The sequence below is a fragment of the Chelon labrosus genome (genome assembly GCF_963514085.1).
Source record: "Chelon labrosus genome assembly, chromosome: 21".
Classification (NCBI taxonomy): domain Eukaryota; kingdom Metazoa; phylum Chordata; class Actinopteri; order Mugiliformes; family Mugilidae; genus Chelon; species Chelon labrosus.
Genome location: NC_140354.1, coordinates 22,608,711 through 22,630,004, shown reverse-complemented (window position 1 = coordinate 22,630,004; position 21,294 = coordinate 22,608,711). Strand labels below are relative to the sequence as shown.

Here is a 21,294-nt window from a genome sequence, read left to right as displayed (position 1 = left end):
TCAGTGGAGATTTACAGTAAAACCCTGAACACACAGAACGAGCTTCAAACACCAGGTTCACCACAAATACGTCCTCGCTTTGGACAGACCTCCATCGTCTTCCCTCGTCTTCACTCTAACCTTCAAGTTTCACCACAGCCAGACACCTCCACCCCCAGCATGCTGACATCTCCACCCTAATCTCCACTTCAACAGGCGTGATCTTGTTATTTATTCCTTTTTTTGTGTCACTCTGGGTTTTGCTCTCCAGAGATGTGACCAAACTAAATGGAGGGAGTAACTTTAGGGGGGATATGGGGTGGGGGGGCAGATGCAGGACGGTGGAGGTGAATATAAGGTGGATACAGAGGAGGGAGGTAGTTACGAGGCCCTGGGTGGGGCAGAAACAGGGTAGCAGGCAGATAACTAGATCAGAGGAGGTACTTACAAGGCGTTAAAGTTACAGGGTGACGGGGCGGGAGGGGGTTTAATAGTTACAGGGGACAATAACACGGCTTTGAAGGGGGTGAGGGGCGTCAGCTTGGACTTCTTTTACATGACCGGGGGGGTAATTACAACGTGGCTGGAAGCGTCTGTGGGGGAGGAGGTTTTGCTTTTTGAGGGCGGGCGTTAAAAGCGGATCCGGGCGTCACTCGGGCACGTAGGACACCTGCCAGACGATGATGTGGCTTCGCTCGGCTTTACTCAGCGACGGTTTTATCTGAGAGGCTCCGCCGGCGTCCGCTTCCTCCGTCTCGTCGTCCTCGCCGTCGCCTGAGGAAAACAAAACAAAGAGAAGTTGATCACGGCACAGTTTTAATACCTTTATTTTGATTACTATTAGTATTTTAATAAGTATTAACACATACAACAATCACAGTTAAATATTATTACAAGTGAATTTAATTTAGTGTTGCAGTTCCCCACCGTGACCACCAGAGGGCAGTGAGCATCAAATGTGATGCATAGGTTATTAATGAGCTGCAAGTATTTAAAGTAATAACGATGACACTGATGTAGCCATTAATTTAGCATCATTACTGCGATTATTAAATTATTAAATTATTATTATCTATATGATTATTAATACTAACTGTGTTGGCCTTTAATTTAACTGGAGGGCAGTGAATGCAGCGGTCACAGTCAGGAAATTAGCTGAAGCTGCAGTTCCTCACTGTGTCCACCTGAGGGCAGCGTTGTTTATATTCGCTAAAGACTGAAAACGTTGCTGGTTAATTACAATTATTTAAAGTGTAAATATAGTATAATATAATAAGAATTAAATTATTAATAATACTCAAAAATGTTAGCCTTTGATTTAACGCAGCGCAGCAGTGTTATGAATGTTTGCTGCCCCCCAGTGGTCACAGTAGGAACTGCAACACTAAACTGAATTTAATTGTAGCGCTGCAGTTCATCTCTGTGACCACTGGGGGGCAGCAAGCACTTACGATTTAGTGGAGACTGGATATATTGCACTTTATTGTAATTATTATTTTACTATACACATTAATTAATTAATAATTATATTTATTATTATATTATCATTGCCTTTAATTTAATGCAGTGCTGCAGTTCCTTATTCTGACCACTAGAGGACATCAGTTATGCTAATTGATAAAAATAGACGAAATATTTATCATATAACTTCTTAAAAAGTCGTTTTTCCCCAGGTTTTCTTCGTACTGATACAGGTGATACAGGTGTGTGGTGTCAGGTGAACGCTCACCTATGCGGAAGTCGATGTATCCCTCTCCTCCGCTCAGCACCAACACGTTGTGAACCGTCTGAGCCTCCGTCTCCGTGGGCGCTGTGGAGCCCTGACCCTCCGATGGACTGTCCAGCACGCTGCCGTTTAAGGTGGCCAACACGTTGCCTGTCGTCACGAAATAAATAAATAAATAAATAAATAAATAAAGTCACAGGTTGAAGAAATGATCCAAAACAAAGACAACTGGACTTAGAGGACATCAACGTCCATGTTTGAGACAGATGTATCACCAGAGAGACGGGTCTGGTCTTCGTTCCTACCCGGTACGGAGACGAAGAACTTGACAGCGTCACGGTGTCCATGGAAACAGAGCTGGGCCTGCGCCATGGAGCAGTAGGGGATGAAGCTGCCGCTGCTCTTCTCTGAGCCGCCGTCGTCGCCGTACACGTGGATCACGCCGCCAGAGGACGTGGGAGACACCTTGTTGGCTGACGGGACGAGAGAGCAAACGTAAGATAAAGTAAAAAAATAAAATAAAACCATACCAGGTAAATAATAAACAGAAAAAACACCAACACAGCTCAACTGAAAATGAAAGATGAAGTTAAAACACACCCGCTGCATGCAGTCATCGCTTTAATGACGCCATAAATCATAGAGAGCATGCAAAGCAACTAAAGAGTGGAGCGTTGACTTAAATCACCTTCACGCTAAAACGTTCACGGATAAAAAAAAATGACAAAGTCTGCGTCTTCAGACTTTTCAGGTTCAGAACGGGAAGATCACAACATCAGGAAGTCGGCAGCGCTCCCACTTACCCCTCAGACCCAGGAGCTGTCCCCGATGAAGGACCACGGCTACAGGAGGAGGAGGAGGAGGAGGAGGAGGAGGAGAGAGGACAGTAACAGTAATAGTTACGACTAAAACTGTGAGAGGGAGGAGAAACGACTGACGGACGGAAGGAAAACAGAAGGAGGGAGGAGTCGAGGAGTGAAAGCTAAAGATAAACACATCCTCTCAAAACGCCCCGAGTTTAGGATTCAGGAAAATCGTCAACTTTAATTATGAACCTATGTCAAAGCTGCTGTAAATAGAACAGAAGAAGAAGAAGTAGGACAAGAAGAAGCAGGAGGACAAAGGAGAGAAGAAGAAGAAGGAGAAGGAAAGGATGATGCTGCGTCAAATCTGCTTGACATACAACAGAAGAAGAAATGGGAGGAAGAAAGTGAAGGAGATGTAAAGAGGAGAAGAAGAAGGAGGAGATCAAGGAGGGAAACTAGAAGAAGAAGAAAGAGGAGGAGGAAACTAAAAAGACTCAGTGTTCCCTGAATGTCTAGAGAAGAAGAAGACGACCAATACGTCTCCACGTCTCCAACGTTGCTGTCCACCAAAACTAATCACTAGTTCTTCAGGTAAATAACTGAAGACAGAACAATCTTCTGTCTCTGAAACTCACTCTCTGTCAGCGGGATGGAGATGATCACTCCGTTCCCGGTCCCGACCCAAAGACGGTTTCCACCGATCAGAAGCGCCGTGATTCGCACAAAAGAGAAACCCAGCTTCCCGGTCCCTGTGAATTAAAACCTAGAATTAGCGAGGAAAGCTCCCTCCCGAACCTCGTCGTCGTTGCCGCTGTCGACCCCTGAACTCACCGAGCATCTTGCTGACGTACGGCTCGATGTCGACGTCCTGCAGGTGCTGGTGTGTGTGCGCGTGGTAGAGACGCAGGGTGGAGTCGAGGCGAATCGACACCCAGACGCCGTCTCCGATCCAGGCTAGCTGCCGCACCTGACTCTCCCTGCGAGGGTGGGCGTCGAAGGACTTCTACGGGGCAGGGAGGAGTCAGATCAGGGATTTGTTCTGTACATCTACACGGCCAAGGTGACGGCGGACAGGGTCGTGGCTCACCTCTATCTGCATGCTCTTGGGCTGAATGACGTGGATCTTGTTCTTGTAGCCGCACCAGACTTTATCGTGGACGACGGCCATGCAGCGGATGGAGTGATGGGGCCGGCCGAGGTCCATGAGGTGGTAGTTGGACAAATCCCACTGACCGTCTGAGAGGAAAGAGAGAACGGTTAAAGCTGCAGCGCAAGCTTTTAAAAAAAACAAAATGATCAACGGATACCTTCTGATCTGTGGAATATGGCGAGGGTCCCGTCGGCGAGGGCGACCAGCACGCGACCTTTCACGTGGCTGCAGCGAGAGGAAACTTTAAGATACTGAAATTCAAACGTGGCATAAACAAAATCTTGTGTGCCCGGATGTTTTACTTACACCAGACTGAGCACTGAGTCTTTGAGTTTGATGGAGTGGAGACACTTCTTCCAGTTTCCGACAGCTGAGTGGACGTAAAGCCTTGAAGGACAAAAAGACGCAGGTTATTTACTCTGTTGGATTTACCGTCTGCAGTCTGCAGCGTCGCCACTAGATGGCACTAAATCCTGAACACTGGTCCTTTAAGATTTATATTTATATGAGATTTAACCGACAGACAGATCTCCTCAGTGTTTACCAGCCGTTCTGGGCTCCGAGCCACATGGTTGGGGCCACGCTGGTGTAGTTTTTGGCCTCTTCACCTCCGTCCTCCGACTCTTGCGGCTGAGACGCTTCCTCCTTGGACTGGCCTGAGCTCCTGTGTGGGAGGCGCAGGCGTTAGCGTTCAAAACATCTTTTCATTCCCCCGTCGTCTCCCGCCAGAACGTTTCCCCCTTACCTGTCGGAGGCGTCAGCCGGACGAGGCTGAGGATCGGTGAAGACGTGCTCCATGAACGGCCCCGGACGTCCCATTTCTGAGTGGCTGGCCGTGGACTCGGGGACCTCGGTGGCTTCGGTGGCTTCCTCGGCCGACTGCGCCGGGTGGATCTTCCCGTTCATGGGGGGAGCAGTGGGAGCTAAAGCACAACACTAGTGAGCAGCGGCCTCTCTCATCTTTCTATCATGCTACTAGAAGGAGTTATGTCCCTGAGCCCACCTTGTCCTTTGTCCATTATGGGCGTGTCAGTGCGCGAGGAGCAGTTGCTGCGAGCGACGCTGCAGTTGGTGGCGCAGCCGACGAGCGTGATGCCGGCCAGCATGCCCTCGACGCTGCCGGCGTCCTCTCCTCCACCTGCTCCACCGTCGCCTGGATCCAACACGATCTCTCCGGCTGGATAGTCGCTCTCACTGGCAGCTGGACGCAACAAAACAAAACAAATTAAAAAACATGTGAAGATTTGTTAAGGTGCAACAAAAAGATCAAGAGTCTTCCTTCTCACCTGGCACGCTGGAGATGCAGAGCACGTGGGCGTTGCAGACGTTGAACTGGTCGACCAGCGAGCCCGGCTGGTTGGCGTCGATGATGACCACCTTGCTGGCGGAGTGGGTGCTGGTGAGGATCCAGACTCGGCTGCTCATGGTGTCGGTTTCATGGAGCTCCTTGGACTTAGTCAGCAGAGGCGGGCGTCATGTCAGTTTATATCAGCAATCTGCTTTTAATCCTGCAATGTAACACAAACTTCAAACCTACCTTCCTCTTCTCTGGTGACGTGTGGTTGTTCTTTTTATCAGCTCCGTCCTCCTCGACATGCAGCGGGTCGCTGCTGCTCGACAGTGCTTTGGCCGCCGCCAGCTCCTGGCTGCTGGCCCTCCATCCTGTCAGGTCCACTCCTGCTGCACACCACAGCTACACGCACAAAGTAAAACCGGTCAGATATATACTTTAAAAAAAACAAAACAACAAAGACAAGATCCTGCACCAATGAAGACTTTTAAAATCTGCAAATCTGTTCCTCTAATGTCCTGGCAGGAGAAACTTAACGTTTTCTTTTAAACGATGATCGACTGCTTTGTAGCTGAGTATAGAGCAGAAGCTAGTTAGCTTAGCTTAAGATGGAAACAAAGCAAGCCTAAACCTCCAAGACTGAAAAATTAAGCTAATGCAAAACTACCAAAACCTGCAGTACCTCTAATGGCCACTAGATGCTGACTATAACATATCTCCACAGACCTCCTTGTTAAAACTTTACAGTAGAAATAAACATGTTCACAGCCTCATTCTTCCAAGATGGCGGCCGCCTGTGCCTCCAAACTGAGCCTCAAAACCGTGAGGAACAATCACCTTCCTGTTGGGATCCTTCTCCACCAGGGGGCGACAGTACACCGGGACGGGGACGTTCTTCATGCGGTTATCTTCTTTCTCGCTGGTGGTCTAAAAGCAAGAGTTGAGAATTATCCCATGAGAACTTCCACCAACTGTAGCCACGGCAAAACGAACGTGTTTGTGAATGCACCGTATGCATGTACAGTACATAACACGGGAGGTGTTAAAGGAAAACTCCACTGCTTTCAACTCAATGCAACAGATTTCAACATTTATTTCCAAACTTTATAATAACTTTACTTAAAATATCCTGAATAAAGCCTGGAAGCTTGTAGGAATACGTCGGCGCCACCAGTGAAGCGCTGATGCACTGAGAAGAATCTTAAATAACAGTAATAAGTGGATTTTTCCTTTAAGAACACTCAGATAAAGAACAGGAGTTAAGAGATGAGTGTGTTACGTAGGGCAGGTTGAGACAGACAGAGGTTAAAGGTTAAAGTTTGCAGGGAAACTCCACAAAAACAGGATTTTATGTTACGTGTTGAAATACAGCGACTCCCGTCATGCCTAGAAATTAAAAAATCATCTCGTAATCTTCATGCATTTTCAAGAGGAGCTGCATTTCTGTTGGTAACGTGGAGCTGAGCGTCTCAGTTTTTCCTGCATCCTGCTGTCTAAGGGTCGGAGGTTTAAGTGGAAGGTTAAAGGGGAAAAAAGAGGGGGGGGGGGGGGGAGCGTCATGCTGGCACTCTGTCGGTCTCACTTGCCTGTTGTCTCTTCAGCGGGCTGTCCTGAGCGGTGTCCGTCTGACCTCCAGTCTGCGGGAGACCAGAGTTAGAGCCGCCTGCCTAGCCAAAAACCACTCCCGTGTCCCGGCCTTCCTGCTGCCACTTTAAGGCTCCATGCTATGAAATCATGACTTTGTGCTGGTGCTGAATTAATTAATTTAAAGGAGAAGTTCTTCTAATAATAAACCCACAAACACTCCACAGATTTCATGTTAACAAATTATAATTCTGGCGACTTGTTTAGGACGTCTACTTTATGCATTAACACTTTTGACGCTATTAATTTGTCCAACAATTGTTCAAGGATAGATTATTTCACTAATAATTCTTTATATCACTATTACAGAAGCACTCAGTTGACATTAAGTGATGCTTCAGAAGCTTAAGAAGTTCACATGTGAGTAAACGTGGATTTATTTCAAGGCATACCTTTGAATTCAGATCTCTTTGTTTGACATTATGGGAAAACTTTAAAGTTTTTCATGATGGTTTTTTAGATACAAATCTAAAGAATGTGAGCCCGACGTTTTCATCTGGTGTGTTTTCGTGGCGGCCTCGGCCTCGCTGTGTGTGCCCACCTGTTTGAAGCGCGACGGCACGCTCCAGCCGCAGGCCTGCATGATGCCGTCGTCGCGCCGCATGTGCTCGCGGACCTGCCGGTACTGTTCCCGCCGCTGCTCTCGGCGGGCCAACAGTGCCGAGTCGCTGAGGAGAGACGCAACACCGTTACTGGCCAGTCTGGAAGCAACGGGAGGGAAGAAAGAGAGAGAAAGAGGAGGAGAAGAAGAAGGAGGAGAAGAAGGCCAAGCGTTAGCGGGCAGGCAGCAGCGAGAGATGCAAAGAAAAATTAAATAAAGGCTAGAAAAGCAAAGTAAGCTTTCTTCTAGCCAAGCCAAACTGAGAACAAACTGTTATATATATGTGAGAATAAAGTTTTCAAATTAAAACAAAGCCGAAACAAGAGCAACTGGACTTTCATTTGACCCAAGTTAAAGAATTTAACATCATTTCCTCCAAATACTAAGTGCATGTTAACTTCTGACCCACTGGAGATGTGATGAAAGAAATAAAAAGCTTTAATAAATCTGTCTCTCTATGATTATTCTGGCATTTCACATTCTTAAAATAAACCAGTAGTAGTCAGCTCGTCCACCTTTTTATATCCCTGTTGAGTGACACTTTCCTAAAAGGTTCCCAAATATTTTAAAACCTTTTAAAAGGATAATTTTGTGACTTTGTTGTTTTTGCATATACCTGGACGACTGAGAACCCTCGTGTGCAAACTATGTATGATTTGCAGTCAAAGCAGGAAGTCAAAAGCAACCTAAACAGAACCCGAGCAGGTTGCCCCTGACATTCAGAGAATTTAAACCTCTCCTCTGGAAGCTTTCTACTCGCCAAGCCGAGCCACAAGCGAGCAAGCGGCGGGTTAGCACGGTAGGAGGAGGAGGAGGCTGCTCACTCTTCAGGGAAGAACTCCAGGGTGCGATTAGAGGTGGAGATCTGACACATGGTGTGGCTGCGGCGCTGGGAGAAACCGGCCGGCGAGGGAGACTTGTAGTGGATGTTGACGCTGCAGTACGGCCGCTTGACGGGCGGAGGGCTGGACGACGTGCTGAAGAGACGAGCGAAGCTTGTGGACGGAGAGAGAAAGAAGAGCGGTTTTTACTTTTGCAGGGTGGGAGGTTTCTAACGTCTGGACAAGCTGAAGGAAAAGCAGAATCTCACAACTGCCAGATGGTGGACTTCTTCTTCTCTTGGATTGGAGGACTCTCCCGGGACGCCCTGATCATCTCCGTCCACCGCACGGCCTCCTGCAGCTCCATCAGCCGCTCTTTGTACTGGTTCCTCTCCATCAGCACGCGGGCCATCTCCACCCGAGTGAACCGCCGCCGCTGGGTCATCGTCATGTCGCCATCTTGCATGGGCGACGAGAACTGGGAACATTAAATAGAACCAGGGTTAAGGCTTAGGGAAGGATTTTACTACAGGTTGATGCATGAACACTGATTTCATGTGAGCGTTGCTACTCACGTCATCGCCTCCTTCATCCTTGGAGTCTCGAGACGCTCCGAGAGCCTCTGCTCTTAACCTGCAGCCCACAAACAAGATTATTTGTTTATGTGTGCAAAGTGACAGGAAGAAATAAAAGTAGGACAGTTTGGTTCTTGTTCATGTTTGCAAAAGGATTTTTCTGGAGCTCAAAGACAGCTCAAGTCATTCCCACCTCCTCAGTTCCTCCTCCAGCTCCTTGACTCTTGCGTCCACCTTGTTCTTGGACTGCCTCACCGCCTCCAGCTCCTCCCTCAGCACCGCCTGCTCCCCCGTCAGCTCGTCCACTTTGGCAATAAGGTCGTTTTTCACGATGTTGAGGGCGTTTCTGTCGAGACGCGACAGAAAGAGTTTGTTCAGCGCGCGGCGCGACCCTTCAGCTCATGTCACGGACAGACGTGATATCAATCTTACTTGGTCTCTAGGAGCTGTTTGTTCTCCGTCAGCAGGTTCTCCACCTCCTTACCCATCCCTGAAACACATTCACAGGTCTATTAATCAATCCCAACAATTGATCGACAATAAGATGGAGTAAGATAAGACAATTCTACATAAAAGGTTCAATAAGACAATTCCAAGGTTAAAAAAGGAAAATATTGGATAGAAAAACAATTTTTCACCTTAAATACAAACATATTGATTAATATTGCATTAATAATATCATGGTTGACCAATTAGCTAATAAATAAATCCTAAATATCTTAATTTTTGCCGGAAATAAACAGGACACGGAAGCAGCAAGCAATGTGCAACGGAAGCCAAGCACACAAACTTTAAGCAAATACTTCAACACAGAAAAAATACAACATAAAAAAAAGATGTTATTGTGTTTCTAGATGAGTGGGTTTAAGAAAATCTGAAAGGTTTTTAATTTTTAAGGCGTCTTCATTACGGGTTCAACCTGCACGCTCACCTAAAATGCATTAGCTCTCGTGCTTTGCCGTCACTAACTAGAGCGACGTCTTTATTCTGCAGTAGTTTTCCTATCGCAAACAAAATGAGCTTTTCTATTTAAGGAAACTGTCGGTAGGTGAGATGCAGAGGTGGCACAAAAATGTAAATATAAAGCCACGTTAAAAAAAACAGACACAAAGAAGCAACGAGAGGGAAAGCTGGGAAGAGGGTATAACAAGCAGAGGTGATCGTGAGCGCAGGCATGGAGCGCCTTACCGAAGAAATCATCACGGACTGGAGGCAAAAGAAGAAGAAGAAGAAGAGATGAGAGAGAGAGATAGAGATAGAGGACAGATTGGGGAAGAGAAGAAAAGAGAGGATGCTGATAATAAGCATTTATTAAAAAGGATTTGAAACATGGATGAAGGACTGGAACGCAAAAGCATCCAACTGATTTTAAAGTGCCAGTGAAGCCGTCCCAAAGCAGCACTGATTACTCTGAACCAGAGGACTATCAGTCTGATAGATGAGCTAATCAACACAAGGGGTAGGACTCTGGAGGATCTTCTCTAACTGGCTGTAAACTTTAGACATGAAATCACTAAATATTAGCAAAAAAAAAAAAAAAAAGGGGCGCTTCATCGTAATTCCCAATGATTTTCTTAAATGTGGAGTTTGCAGAGAAGACTGAAAGGAAAAGATACCAACCAATGCATGTTCAGATACACACCTGAGAACTCGCCTATGGGTGTCACCAGCAGAAGCACATAAAAGGGGGGAAAAAAGAAACGGGTTAACAGGTGGACAAGAAGACGGCTCACACTTCCTGCTTCTTCAAATTCAGGAACAGCAAATGAAAGACCCCCGAAAAAACAACAACAACAAGAACAACGACAAGTGTATGAGGCCAAAAACAGAAAGCGACGACGACAACGACGTGCGTCTGAGATAAATAATGAGCGTTAATGTGTCTGGGTAAGGTAAGACTGAATGAATGGCTGCAGGGCTGGTGTTTGCAGTCAAATATTTTGTTTTTTTCAGATGACTGCGCAGCGATGCAGGGTCGTGCTGCAGCTTTCCATGCAAGGAAAATAATATTCAGAGTTGAGTGCAGTGGCTCATTCACACGGCCTCACATGGAGCTCGTTACCCTGCAGTGGTGCAAAGAAAAAACAAACGCTGGCTTTGTGTAACGCGCGCACACACACACACACATGCATCGGCTTTTATTTTCCTTCCTTCCTGATATTACAGGCTGATACCACAAACCAATACAGCAGCAGTCACCTGACGACGAGACAGGGTGCTTCTACGGTCACTAATTAATCTATAAAACGAGTCCAGCTCATACCTAGCAGCTCGGCACCTGCGTCCACGTCCCCGATGATGTCCGACTTGGCGTCTTTGATCTCGTGATACAGAGAGTCGGTGTTGATGCCGAAGGCCTCGTTAACTATGCCATGAGACGGGCTGCAAGACACGGAAGGAGGGTCCCGTTACAAAAGACGCATAAAACGTTATAGGAATGAAACTGAATAAAGGAAAAACAGATGGATCTGAGAGTAGGGGGGGGAGTGTGCATAGTCGGTCACACAGATATGATGGAGCTTGGTCTTAAAGAGTCTTAAAATAAGAGACGTTCATGACTGAAATTGTATTTTGAATTTCAGTTAGATATTATCAAAAGGAAGCAGGTAAATAATAAATAGTAGGGGACCCAGAATGGAGCCCTGTGGGACGCCTCTGGTAACGTGAGATGACTGAAGTTAGGAAGTTAGGAATTCGTCAGAAGTGAGGCTGAAATCTATTTTTAATTCGAGTCGATCACTTCTTTATGCAGCTGTCTACACGCAGAAGTAATCATGTTTTATTTAGCTGCGGCAGTGAAGAATGTTCTGGCTTTGTTTTAAAGCGAAAGCATATTAAATTAGGAATCTGCACTGAAAATTAAATCTAATTTAGAGTTCGTCAAACATCAAAGAGGAATGTGTCCTCGTTTCTAAAAGATTTATCATTGTAGACCACTGTGGATGTGAGCTCATGCCTGTTTCCTCCTCCGTACACTCGGGGCTCCACGTACAATTCCAGCTCGGGGGTCGAATCGATGATCTCCTGAAACTCCGACCACTCATCGCTGCTTCCCATACCTGTGAGCACAAAGAGCTCTTAGTTCGCTACTCAAACAAGGCGTCACATCATCTCAGACGCCGGTGAAAGCTTCTCACCGATGCTGACGTTCCTGGTTTCCTGGGAAACCTGCACCTCCATGTTGCGGCTGAGGCGCTTGGCACCTTTCCTGCGGTTCCCGGCCCGCATGGCGTCAAAGTCGGACGGCGGCATGAAGCCCTCGTTGATGGGGGTGACGGAGGCGGAGGGGACGGAGGAGGTGGGCGTGTTGGACTTGCTTCCGGTGCTGCTGGGCGTCGCGGCCACCGAGTCGGACTCTGATCCGTCCTCCTGGGTGTCCCAGAGACAAACATTATATTAGCATCGTATGACAAAGCAAATTATCACCTTGTTTTCTCCGGATCAAGTCCACGTTTTGTTTTATTTTTCTCGCCTTAAAGAAGACGTCCAGACACATTTTTACAGAATCATTGTTCTCATTTGTCCTAATTCTGTATTTATGTGCTGCAAACTGTAAAAGCAATGTTGACCAGCACTTTTTAAAATCCTAAAATGTGCATTTCATCCTGGATTTAGAGTCTCAGGATGATTTCAAAGCCAAATACCAAGAAGAAAGCAACGCTATGCTGCTTTTCTTCTTATCTTGGCTGCTTTTCTCATAAATAGACTGAAATTAACAACATAAAACTACTGGAACGTAATTTTTTTAAATGCATAACACTCAGAAATGCAAGCTTGAACTTAAAAAGCAAGTGAAAACTAAAACTGAGCGACACAAATAATCACACAGCACAAAAACATGGTCCCTGCTTGCTTGGGTCAACGTGTACGGCTCGAGAAAATCTGATTTTAAAAGCTGACGTCTTAGAGTGACACAAGCAGGCAGGAGGCGGCGGCCCACGTGGAAGCGGCGAGCGGCAGTAAGCCCCGTCCCCTTCCACACCCCGGGTCACGGAGGACAAGGAGGACAGGGCGCTGTCTGTCCCACCTGATAGGCGGAGCTGAAGGTGGACTGGCCGAGCTCGCTGACCTGCCAGATGTCTTTCCCGGGCACCATCCTAGCCCCCCCGAGACCCCCACGTACCATGCCCTCGCCGCTCGGGTACAGGCTCAACGACGGCGGGCGCTCCGCTTTGCTGCTGGCAGAGGAGACACAGAGGAGGACTAATGTGAGAGGGACCGCCTGACATTAATTAATCACATTTAATCAGGTTTTTCATCCTGTGCAGGCTCTGGAGCTCATCCTGACATGCATTAGGTGCAAAAAACAAACAACCTGAGCAACTTGCCACTCCGTCACAGGCTTCAAACGACAGGGAACATTTTGAGAACTATGATTAAGTGCTTTCTTGATGAGACGCTTGAATTGGAAAGCAGACAGTTAGCTTAGCTAATTGACGCCAAAAGTGAGTCAATGCAATCAGAGCTGAACAGAATTCGTTGTTTCGGGAACTAAAAACAGTTTTGGTGTCAAGAATTCATTTCTCCATTCATGACAACTGCGCAGGGAGACTTTTTGTAGAACTTATTGACTTTAAACGATACGAAACGTTTAAGTTTTGCAGAATTAAGGGCGTGGCTGCTTTTTTAATCAGCCTGGAGTTAGCGATGGGTTCTTTCCCTGCTCATTTTTATCAAGGATGCATTGGGAGGTAACTTCTGTGGACTACTTGGTACAGCCAGGTATCCCAGAATGCATTTCAAGGATGCTGCTGCTCCATTTACAGTGCGACCGTCCTGCCAACTACAGAAGTCCAGACTTATTTGCTATTCATAAACGCCGATAGTGTTTAATGGGTTAAACCAACAGCGTGTAGATGAATGAGCTTTACATGTGCTGCTTGTTATCTTTGGAAAGACCCAGTGTTTCTGCTAAGCTAAGCAAAGCTAAGCTAAGCTAAGCTAAGCTAAGATAAGATAAGCTAAGCTAAGTGGCTGCAGCCGTATCCATCGCAATCTACATCATGAAGAAAGCAGATAAAAAAAATCCAATCAGCTGTTTCTGGACTGTGTTTATAATGAAGACCAGCAATCAATCACCGTTAATCCAGATTATATTTAACATAGACGAGCAGGACAGGCAGACAGACACAGGACAGACTGGCTAACACATAAGGGAGGAAGAGGAGAAGGTAGAAAATATGCACCGCTTAACATTCCTTATTTTATAAATTTGATATTAGAACGCTGCATCGTCCAGTACGTCCTGATACAGGCATCATTAACTACTGAAGCAGAACAGGGAGGGACGTCAGCATGTCTTAAAGTCACGTTTTGGGTCCAGGCGGGGGTCGGTTCACAAGCGGAGGGAAGCGGAGTGAGGTGGATTTACCTTTTCCTCCATGTGTGGCGTTGACTGTGCAAACAGCGGCACAGAGAGCAAGCCAGCAAGACAGACAAGACAGGTTAGAGAAGGACATGCCATGGCACATAAAAACACACAAACACACACACACACCTGCAGATCGTGTTTAAATATTTGTTTAGGCTCTTATTTGCACTAAATCTGCTTCAGGTGATCAGGAGTTTACTCATAAAAGTTTTAGGGCAGGAGTTCCTCCTCTTGTCTTAATGAATAATACATTTAGTAAGCCTTCATTCACTACTCCAGTAACTCAGATGTTGATTTGCATGCTGAATTGGGTTTTAGGATCCAAATTTTCTAATTATTTTCCTACAATCTCTCGTCATGGCTGCTCCTCTCGACTCCTGACAAAAAACATGAAAACGCCTGATGATATTTTCAGGACAAAACAAGACGATGGGTGAAAGCTACGACATTAAACTCCACACGAAACCACTCACGTTCGTCCACAGCCGGGGCCTTCTGATTGGCTCCCCGCCTGCTGCATTTTGGACTCGATGTGCTCGACATACGTCTGAATCATCTGCGAACCAAGAGACGAGAGGACGAGAATTCATTTGAAAAGGGGATAATGTGGAAAATTACCCGGTTACAGCAGAGGAAACAGGAGGGACTCACTTTTAAATGAGCACGATCACAATGTTTAAACACGTTTTCATCATAGTTTGAGAAGAATTAGCTTGTTTCAGGTGATCCATCACAACTGTTTGGAGCTTCTTAGCTTCTCAGCTAATAGTAACTCCTCCTAGCTTCATAGCCTCTCAGCTAACAGTAGCTCTCCCTAGGTAGCTCTCCCTAGCTTCTTAACTTCTCAGATAACAGTAGCTCTTCCTAGCTTCTTAGCCTCTCAGCTAATAGTAGTTCTCCCTAGGTTCTTAGCTTCACAGATAATAGTCGCTCTTCCTAGCTTCTTAGCTTCCGAGCTAACAGTAGCTATCCCTAGCTTCTTAGCCTCTCAGCTAACAGTAGCTCTTCCTAGCTTCTTAGCCTGTCAGCTAACAGTAGCTCTTCCTAGCTTCTTAGCCTGTCAGCTAATAGTAGCTCTCCCTAGCTTCCGTTTCACCCAGATAATAGTAGCTCTTCCTAGCTTCTTAGCCTCTCAGCTAACAGTAGCTCTTCCTAGCTTCTTAGCCTGTCAGCTAATAGTAGCTCTCCCTAGCTTCCTTTTCTCCCAGCTAATAGTAGCTCTTCCTAGCTTCATAGCCTCCCAGCTAACACTAGCTATCCCTAGCCACTTAGCCTCTCAGGTAATAGTAGCTTTTCCTAGGTTCCTGGCCTCTCAGCTAATAGTAGCTCTTCCTAGCTTCTTAGCCTCTCGGCTAACAGTAGCTCTTCCTAGCTTCTTAGCCTGTCAGCTAATAGTAGCTCTTCCTAGCTTCCTTTTCTCCCAGCTAACAGTAGCTCTTCCTAGCTTCTTAACGTCTCAGCTAATAGTAGCTCTTCCTAGCTTCCTTTTCTCCCAGCTAACAGTAGCTCTTCCTAGTTTCTTAGCCTCCCAGATAATACTAGTACTTCCTTGCTTCCTTTTCTCCCAGCTATTAGTAGCTTTTTCTAGCTTCCTATCCTCTCAGCTAGTAGTAGCTCTTCCTAGTTTCCTAGTATTAGTAGTAGTATCCTTGGCTGAGTATTAGCTCACCTCAGTGTGGCGCTGGTGCAGAGCGTTGTACTCTTTCTTCATGTCTGATTCTCGCTCTTCTAGCCGAGTGACTGCGAAACAGACAAGACAATAAAAACATTTAATACACTTTTTTAAACGGACCCGATCCTTTCCAGCCGACAGCTTCACTTTATAATTTATCATCAGACATGTGAGTGTCCACTCACTCTGGTCAGAATAATTCTTTGTCTTGAGCTCCATCTGTTTTCCCTGCAGCTCCAGAATCTCCACCTGCACCTGCAGTTCCTTCTTCTCTGCTTCCAGCGCATCCTCGAATTCAATGAATTTCTAACAGAAGACACACAAGACAAAAAGAAATCTGTTAATATTTGTGTATATAACGAAAACACGCGGCCTTGAACTATAGCACTGTTAAGGGTGGACATGTCAAAAATGAAAATGAGTTTTAAAGGAATCCTGTCAGCGTATATGAAGCTCTCCAGCTCCATAAATTACCTTCAGTGTAAACACAAACATAGTAACACCGAGCTGATTACTTCCCCTTCACACTGCATGCTTGTTTGTTTTTTCTATAAAGCTGTTCACAATGCCGTCCTTTTTTTTCTCAATGCAGCAAGTCCACAAAGTCTTAATACTGTAATCCTCTGACTGCAGGGAGGCCTAGGAACCAGCGATATGCAGCAGACACACAAACCAGCGAACGCTAGAAAATGCTAAAAAAAAAATACAATGGACGCACTGTAAACACACTGGCCATAACATTACGACCACCTGTTTAGTATTGTGTGGGTCAAAACCGACCCAAAGGCCGTCCTGCAAGTTGAGAGGCCTCTTGTTTGCTCAGAATCCCACAGATGCTGGATTGGATTGAGATCTGGGGAATTTGGAGGCCAGGTCAACACCCTTAACCACCTCAGAGACCCCACAAGACCTGCACCTCCGGAGACCCAGTCGTCCAGCCGTCACAGTCTGGTACTTGTCAAAGTCAGATCCTCCCACTTGAGGACAAAATGTTCAACTTGCCGCCTGATGTATCCCACTCACTGACAGGAGCCATGGTAACCAGATAATCACTGTGATTCACTCGTAATGTTATGGCCCTGTTGATGTATATCTACACAGAGAAACACACACACGCTAAATGAGATTTAATATTCACAAGAGGGGCAACAGTGTGGATGTTTTCTTCTCATATATTTGTCTTTAAAGCCTAGCCGCTCAGCCTGGGAACATGTACCGCAGTGATGCCCTCCAGATCCACTCCTCTATTAGACACCCAACCACTTCCGTCTCGGGGGTATTTTCCTCTAAAATGCAGCATTAATCAGGGGTGTAAGCGGTGGCGTTTACTGGACAAACAACATCTGAATGTACGGTCAATAATTACACAAGAGAAGTGACAGAGCGTATGAATGAATCGCCGGGTGTACTGTGTTTCCTCTGTCCGCAATAAATAATTCAATCTTTGTGATAAGTGGCGCTAATGTGCATTCCTGACAAGCAAACGCTAAGCGACAGAAATATGCTCACACTCTTAGCTAATTACACTGTGTGATACTTTCAGAAGGAGTTAAATGCATTAGTATTTTTATCCAGAATATATACATGTATAGATTAAAGCTGATAAGAAGAAGAGTGAAATCATAACGGGCCACGTCTGAATTAAACTGAAGATGCTACAAAATGGCTGAATTAGTCAGCATCGCATTAACAACTGTGATATCTCGCTGAGAGAGAGAGAGCTGCTGCCTTTGTTTACCATCAACTCCGGCCTAATAACCTTGTAATCTGAGCCGATTTTTGCGTCTTGGGTGTGTTATTGTTTTTCCTCGGGCTCTGAGATTCCCTCTCCGTCTCCGCGCTGACGTTTTCTTCTCGTTATTATTATTATTATCTCATCTGCCCCGTGCGTTATGCACTTCATAAAACCTCAAGTCTATTTCTTCTCTCCCCCTGATTTCGTTGCTCCCTTTCTGTTCTTAGTAAGCACAAATCAGGTTACAGTGCCAGGCTCCCCTCAGTGCACTCTGTGTACTATTGATTTCTCCAGCACGCCGTCCCATCCCCCTCTTTGTTTGCTGCTGATAGTCTAAAAACTGTCTCTCTGTTCATTTGTTGCAGTCAAATTGTCACCTAATTTCAACAACCAGGTAATTCTCGGCTGATTCAACAACTTCCTGAAGATCTGACAGTAAAGTAAGTGACGCTTCAGTGCAATAAAATTACATCAAAGCACTTTCAGGGTGCAATTTCCAACATCTGAAACGACGTAAAGAAGCGGCAGTTAAGGGGAATGTTTAGATAAAACTGGACGTCTGCAGGAAAGAAAGAAAAAGGGATGGAAATGGTGCATACATCCCGAGTAACAACTAATTCTAATGTTATAACAAGAAAATGATAATGAAAAGATGCTCGCAGGACTATAAAGAACTATTAACAAACTATTTCCCTAACCCAGGGTCCTTAAAATCAGCTTGTTTTGCAGCATCTGGGCCAACAAATTCTAAAACAAAACGTCAGGACATCTGTCCATGAAGCTGAATCTGAAGAGAAACTGGGTCATGCAGCAAGACAACGAGCCCCAAGAACACGAGTGGTTCTACAAAAGAACGGTTAAAGAAGAACAAGATGAATGTTTAGGAACGGCCAAGTCAAAGTCCTGACCTTAATCCAATAGAAATGTTGTGGAAGGACCTGAAGCAAGCAGTTGATGTGAGGAAACCCACCAACATCTCAGAACTGAAGTGGTTCTGTTCTGAGGAATGGGCTAAAATTCCTCCAAGCTGCTGTAGACGACTGATCAGCAGTTACCAGAAACGTTTAGTTACAAGGAGGTCACAGCAGATACTGGAAACAAGGGTTCACTGGACGTAATGGTTTCTGTATGCTAACCAAAACAAGATTGTCCTGGACGTGCGACACTGAAACTGTGTTAGATGTAATGAGCCGCTTTGACATTTTATCTTCTCAACGTCTAGGCTCTGATTTCTACACCTGTATATGTTTTACAGTAGCTGACACTCATTAGCTAAAAATATAGACTCTCTATTTTCAGTTTTCTCTTTCAGTTTCAGCTCTGGCGACTATTAACTACATTAAAAGAAGCCTAATTATGCCAACACAGGAATTTTAACGCCCTCTCTATCGATTAGCAGCTCACAGAGAAAACAAACAAACTCCAACGATGACACAGACTAAAAGCTAAAAGCTAAAAGCTAAGCTGACACGAGCAGGGGGCTGCTGTCACATCCCGAGGCCTCTTTGGACGGGAGGAGGATTAAAGTTGCTTTATGAAGCCCGGTGGATCCCACGGCTGCTGTGACGCCACTCAGTTGGGGGAGGAAGTTGGGGAAAAAAAAATAATAAAAGCAGCAGGAGGTGGAGTTTGTAACATAATAGCTCCGTATTGATGTCCACTCGTGTTGTTTATGTCCTGGTTTCTGGCGTGTTTTTCAGGAGTAAAGGGGCTTACGCTGTTCAGCTGCTGCCGTCATGCTCTGACACCATGTTTGAATATATTATACACATTTGCATGTAGTTCTGCTCTGCTGTGGCGACCTTAGGAAAGGAGCAGTAAATTAATTTAATGGTTAATGCAGGCTGGTGGAGGCGAGGTTAGCTGTAGAAGAGATAAGTGAAGGAGTTGGGACAGTAAAGGATTATAGCGGTGTTACTATTAGTAGTATTATTTGTTGATAATCGAACACTGTGACTTAAATGTGGAGGTATTTTCACAACATCTGACAAAATAGTCTGAACATCTGTCCCCAGAAAGTTTCACACCTTGACACTGGAGACTCTGGACATACATGGATCTTTAAGAGTTTCATTCATTCATACTACATGTGAGTATCTGGTTGTTAACAGACTCAGTTCATGAGTGTTTCAGGTGGAAAACATCCACAGATGTTCTCGTTTAAACCCCAATTCCCCACCAGTCTTTTAGAAATGAAGACTTGGATGAAAAGTCTTCAAGAAACCCAACAAGTTTCAGCTTTGTTTTTTGGATTTTAACTTAAATTATCTTTTATTAAAATACTCTATTCTTAAAGCAAGTGCAAGGGGATCACTTTCACTTCAGTGATGCAGTAAACAGAGTATATATAGATAGAATACTTGTGTCTAACTGTCTACTAGAGTCTTAATCAGCAGATATGAGGTTATAAATTAAATATATTGCACAAATTTGCACACAAGATGGAGGCTGAGTGTCCTGACAGCTCACAGATAAAGACATTTTTTTAGTGTCCTGGTCTACACTAAGACTAGGACTAGCAGGGTGCAGCTGGGTGTGATGATGCGGGTGGAGGGGAGGCCCAGCCGGGCCGGGGGTAACTCACCTCCTCCGCCTGCTTGCGCAGCGCTTTCTCCCGTTCGTACTGGGTGATGAGCTGCTCGTTGTCCTCCTTCAGCAGCTCCAGCTCCACCTCGTGCTCCTGGTTCTCCGTCAGCACCGCGTCCAGGTTCTCCAGGACGTTCACCACCAGCGGCATCAGCTCCTTCACCACCTCCTCGTCGTAGCTGCGGATCAGCCGCTCGAACTCCCGGTAGATGCTGTTGGCCAGGCCCGACACCCGCTCCGACATGACGGAGCCGGAGCCGTAGTCGTCCTGGTAGACCACCTCGTCTATCTGCAGCTCCATCATGATGGCAGCTGGATCCAGATGTGCCTCAGCGGTGTCTCAGTGTTCGGATCCGATCGGTGTGTCCTCCAAGAAACAAAAACACTTACTCCATCACTGGAGGGAGGCAGACTGTGTGCGTAACCTTGAGCTCTGAGAATATTGGCTGTAATATTTTGATGTGAAGAGGCCCCCTCTTCCTCCTCCTCCTCTTCTTCCTCGTCTTCTTCCTCCAGCAGCCACTTATCGGGTATTTCCTCCAGACGCAGCCCAGCTACTGCGCTCCCCGCGCCGGCAGCATGTGATCCGGGGAGCGGTGCAGAGAGCCAGCCTGTGGATCCATGCCGAGGAGCGAAAACGCGTCGGTCGATGATACTGCACCTGCCTCTCAGCAGCCGCAGCCGTGGAGCCCGGCCATTACTGGCGGGGGGAGTCAATAAATAAATAAATAAATAGGTAAATAAATAATGTTTAGATCACCGGTTGATCTGGCCGCTATAGCCACGTCTCCTCCATGTTCCGTGTCCTCCGGCGGGCCGCCACCTCCTCCTCCACCGCTGCTGCTGCTGCTGCTGCTGGCAGGACTCGGGCGTTGATGGTGATGTCTCCCAATGGGAGAGGCTCTCAGATGGAGGAGCCAGCTGACCGACTCCCGCTGACGTCACTCCGTCTGCACTGAGTCACTGCGTCAAGTCGGGCAGACGCGACCGGAAGTCTGCGTGAACATTTCAAAGTAAAAGATATAGAAAAAAGGATGAATGGAAATGCAACACAAAGTTTTATGTCAGGTTTATGTGGATTTATTGTTGTTTATGTTAATTTATTGTTCTCTATAACTCTGGGAAATTTAAATATTATTAAGGTGAAAGTTTTAAATAAGCTTACACCGGTTTTCCGCCCAGTCTTTTCTTTATTCTTTCCTACTTGTCTCCATTGTATATATTTTTTTTGCTTTACTAGATATTTATTTTTACTTGTTGCTCTCGAGTGTTTTTTATGTGCAACTTAGCTCCTGTGACCAAGCAAAACTCTTCTCTGCTCGTTTTGTCGTGTTTTA

The 21,294-nt window shown here is 45.9% G+C and overlaps 1 protein-coding gene across 1 annotated transcript; it reads right to left on the bottom strand.

Annotated features, from left to right (window-relative positions):
* Positions 1-62: 62 nt before the first annotated feature.
* Positions 63-20,602, bottom strand: mapk8ip3 (mitogen-activated protein kinase 8 interacting protein 3). Its single transcript, XM_084570539.1, has 30 exons — positions 19,956-20,602; positions 15,822-15,942; positions 15,634-15,704; positions 14,438-14,520; positions 12,621-12,771; positions 11,731-11,962; positions 11,550-11,652; positions 10,857-10,975; positions 10,236-10,247; positions 9,026-9,083; positions 8,787-8,939; positions 8,594-8,651; positions 8,288-8,496; positions 8,022-8,192; positions 7,138-7,264; positions 6,539-6,589; positions 5,790-5,879; positions 5,199-5,354; positions 4,948-5,113; positions 4,665-4,862; positions 4,407-4,584; positions 4,206-4,325; positions 3,968-4,048; positions 3,819-3,886; positions 3,599-3,747; positions 3,343-3,514; positions 3,147-3,260; positions 2,011-2,178; positions 1,709-1,855; positions 63-753 (listed from the first exon to the last, which is right to left on the bottom strand). The coding sequence occupies exons 1-30, from the start codon at positions 20,259-20,261 to the stop codon at positions 629-631; spliced, it is 3,957 nt and encodes a 1,318-aa protein (XP_084426665.1). The 5' UTR covers positions 20,262-20,602; the 3' UTR covers positions 63-628.
* Between the last annotated feature and the right edge of the window lie 692 nt (positions 20,603-21,294).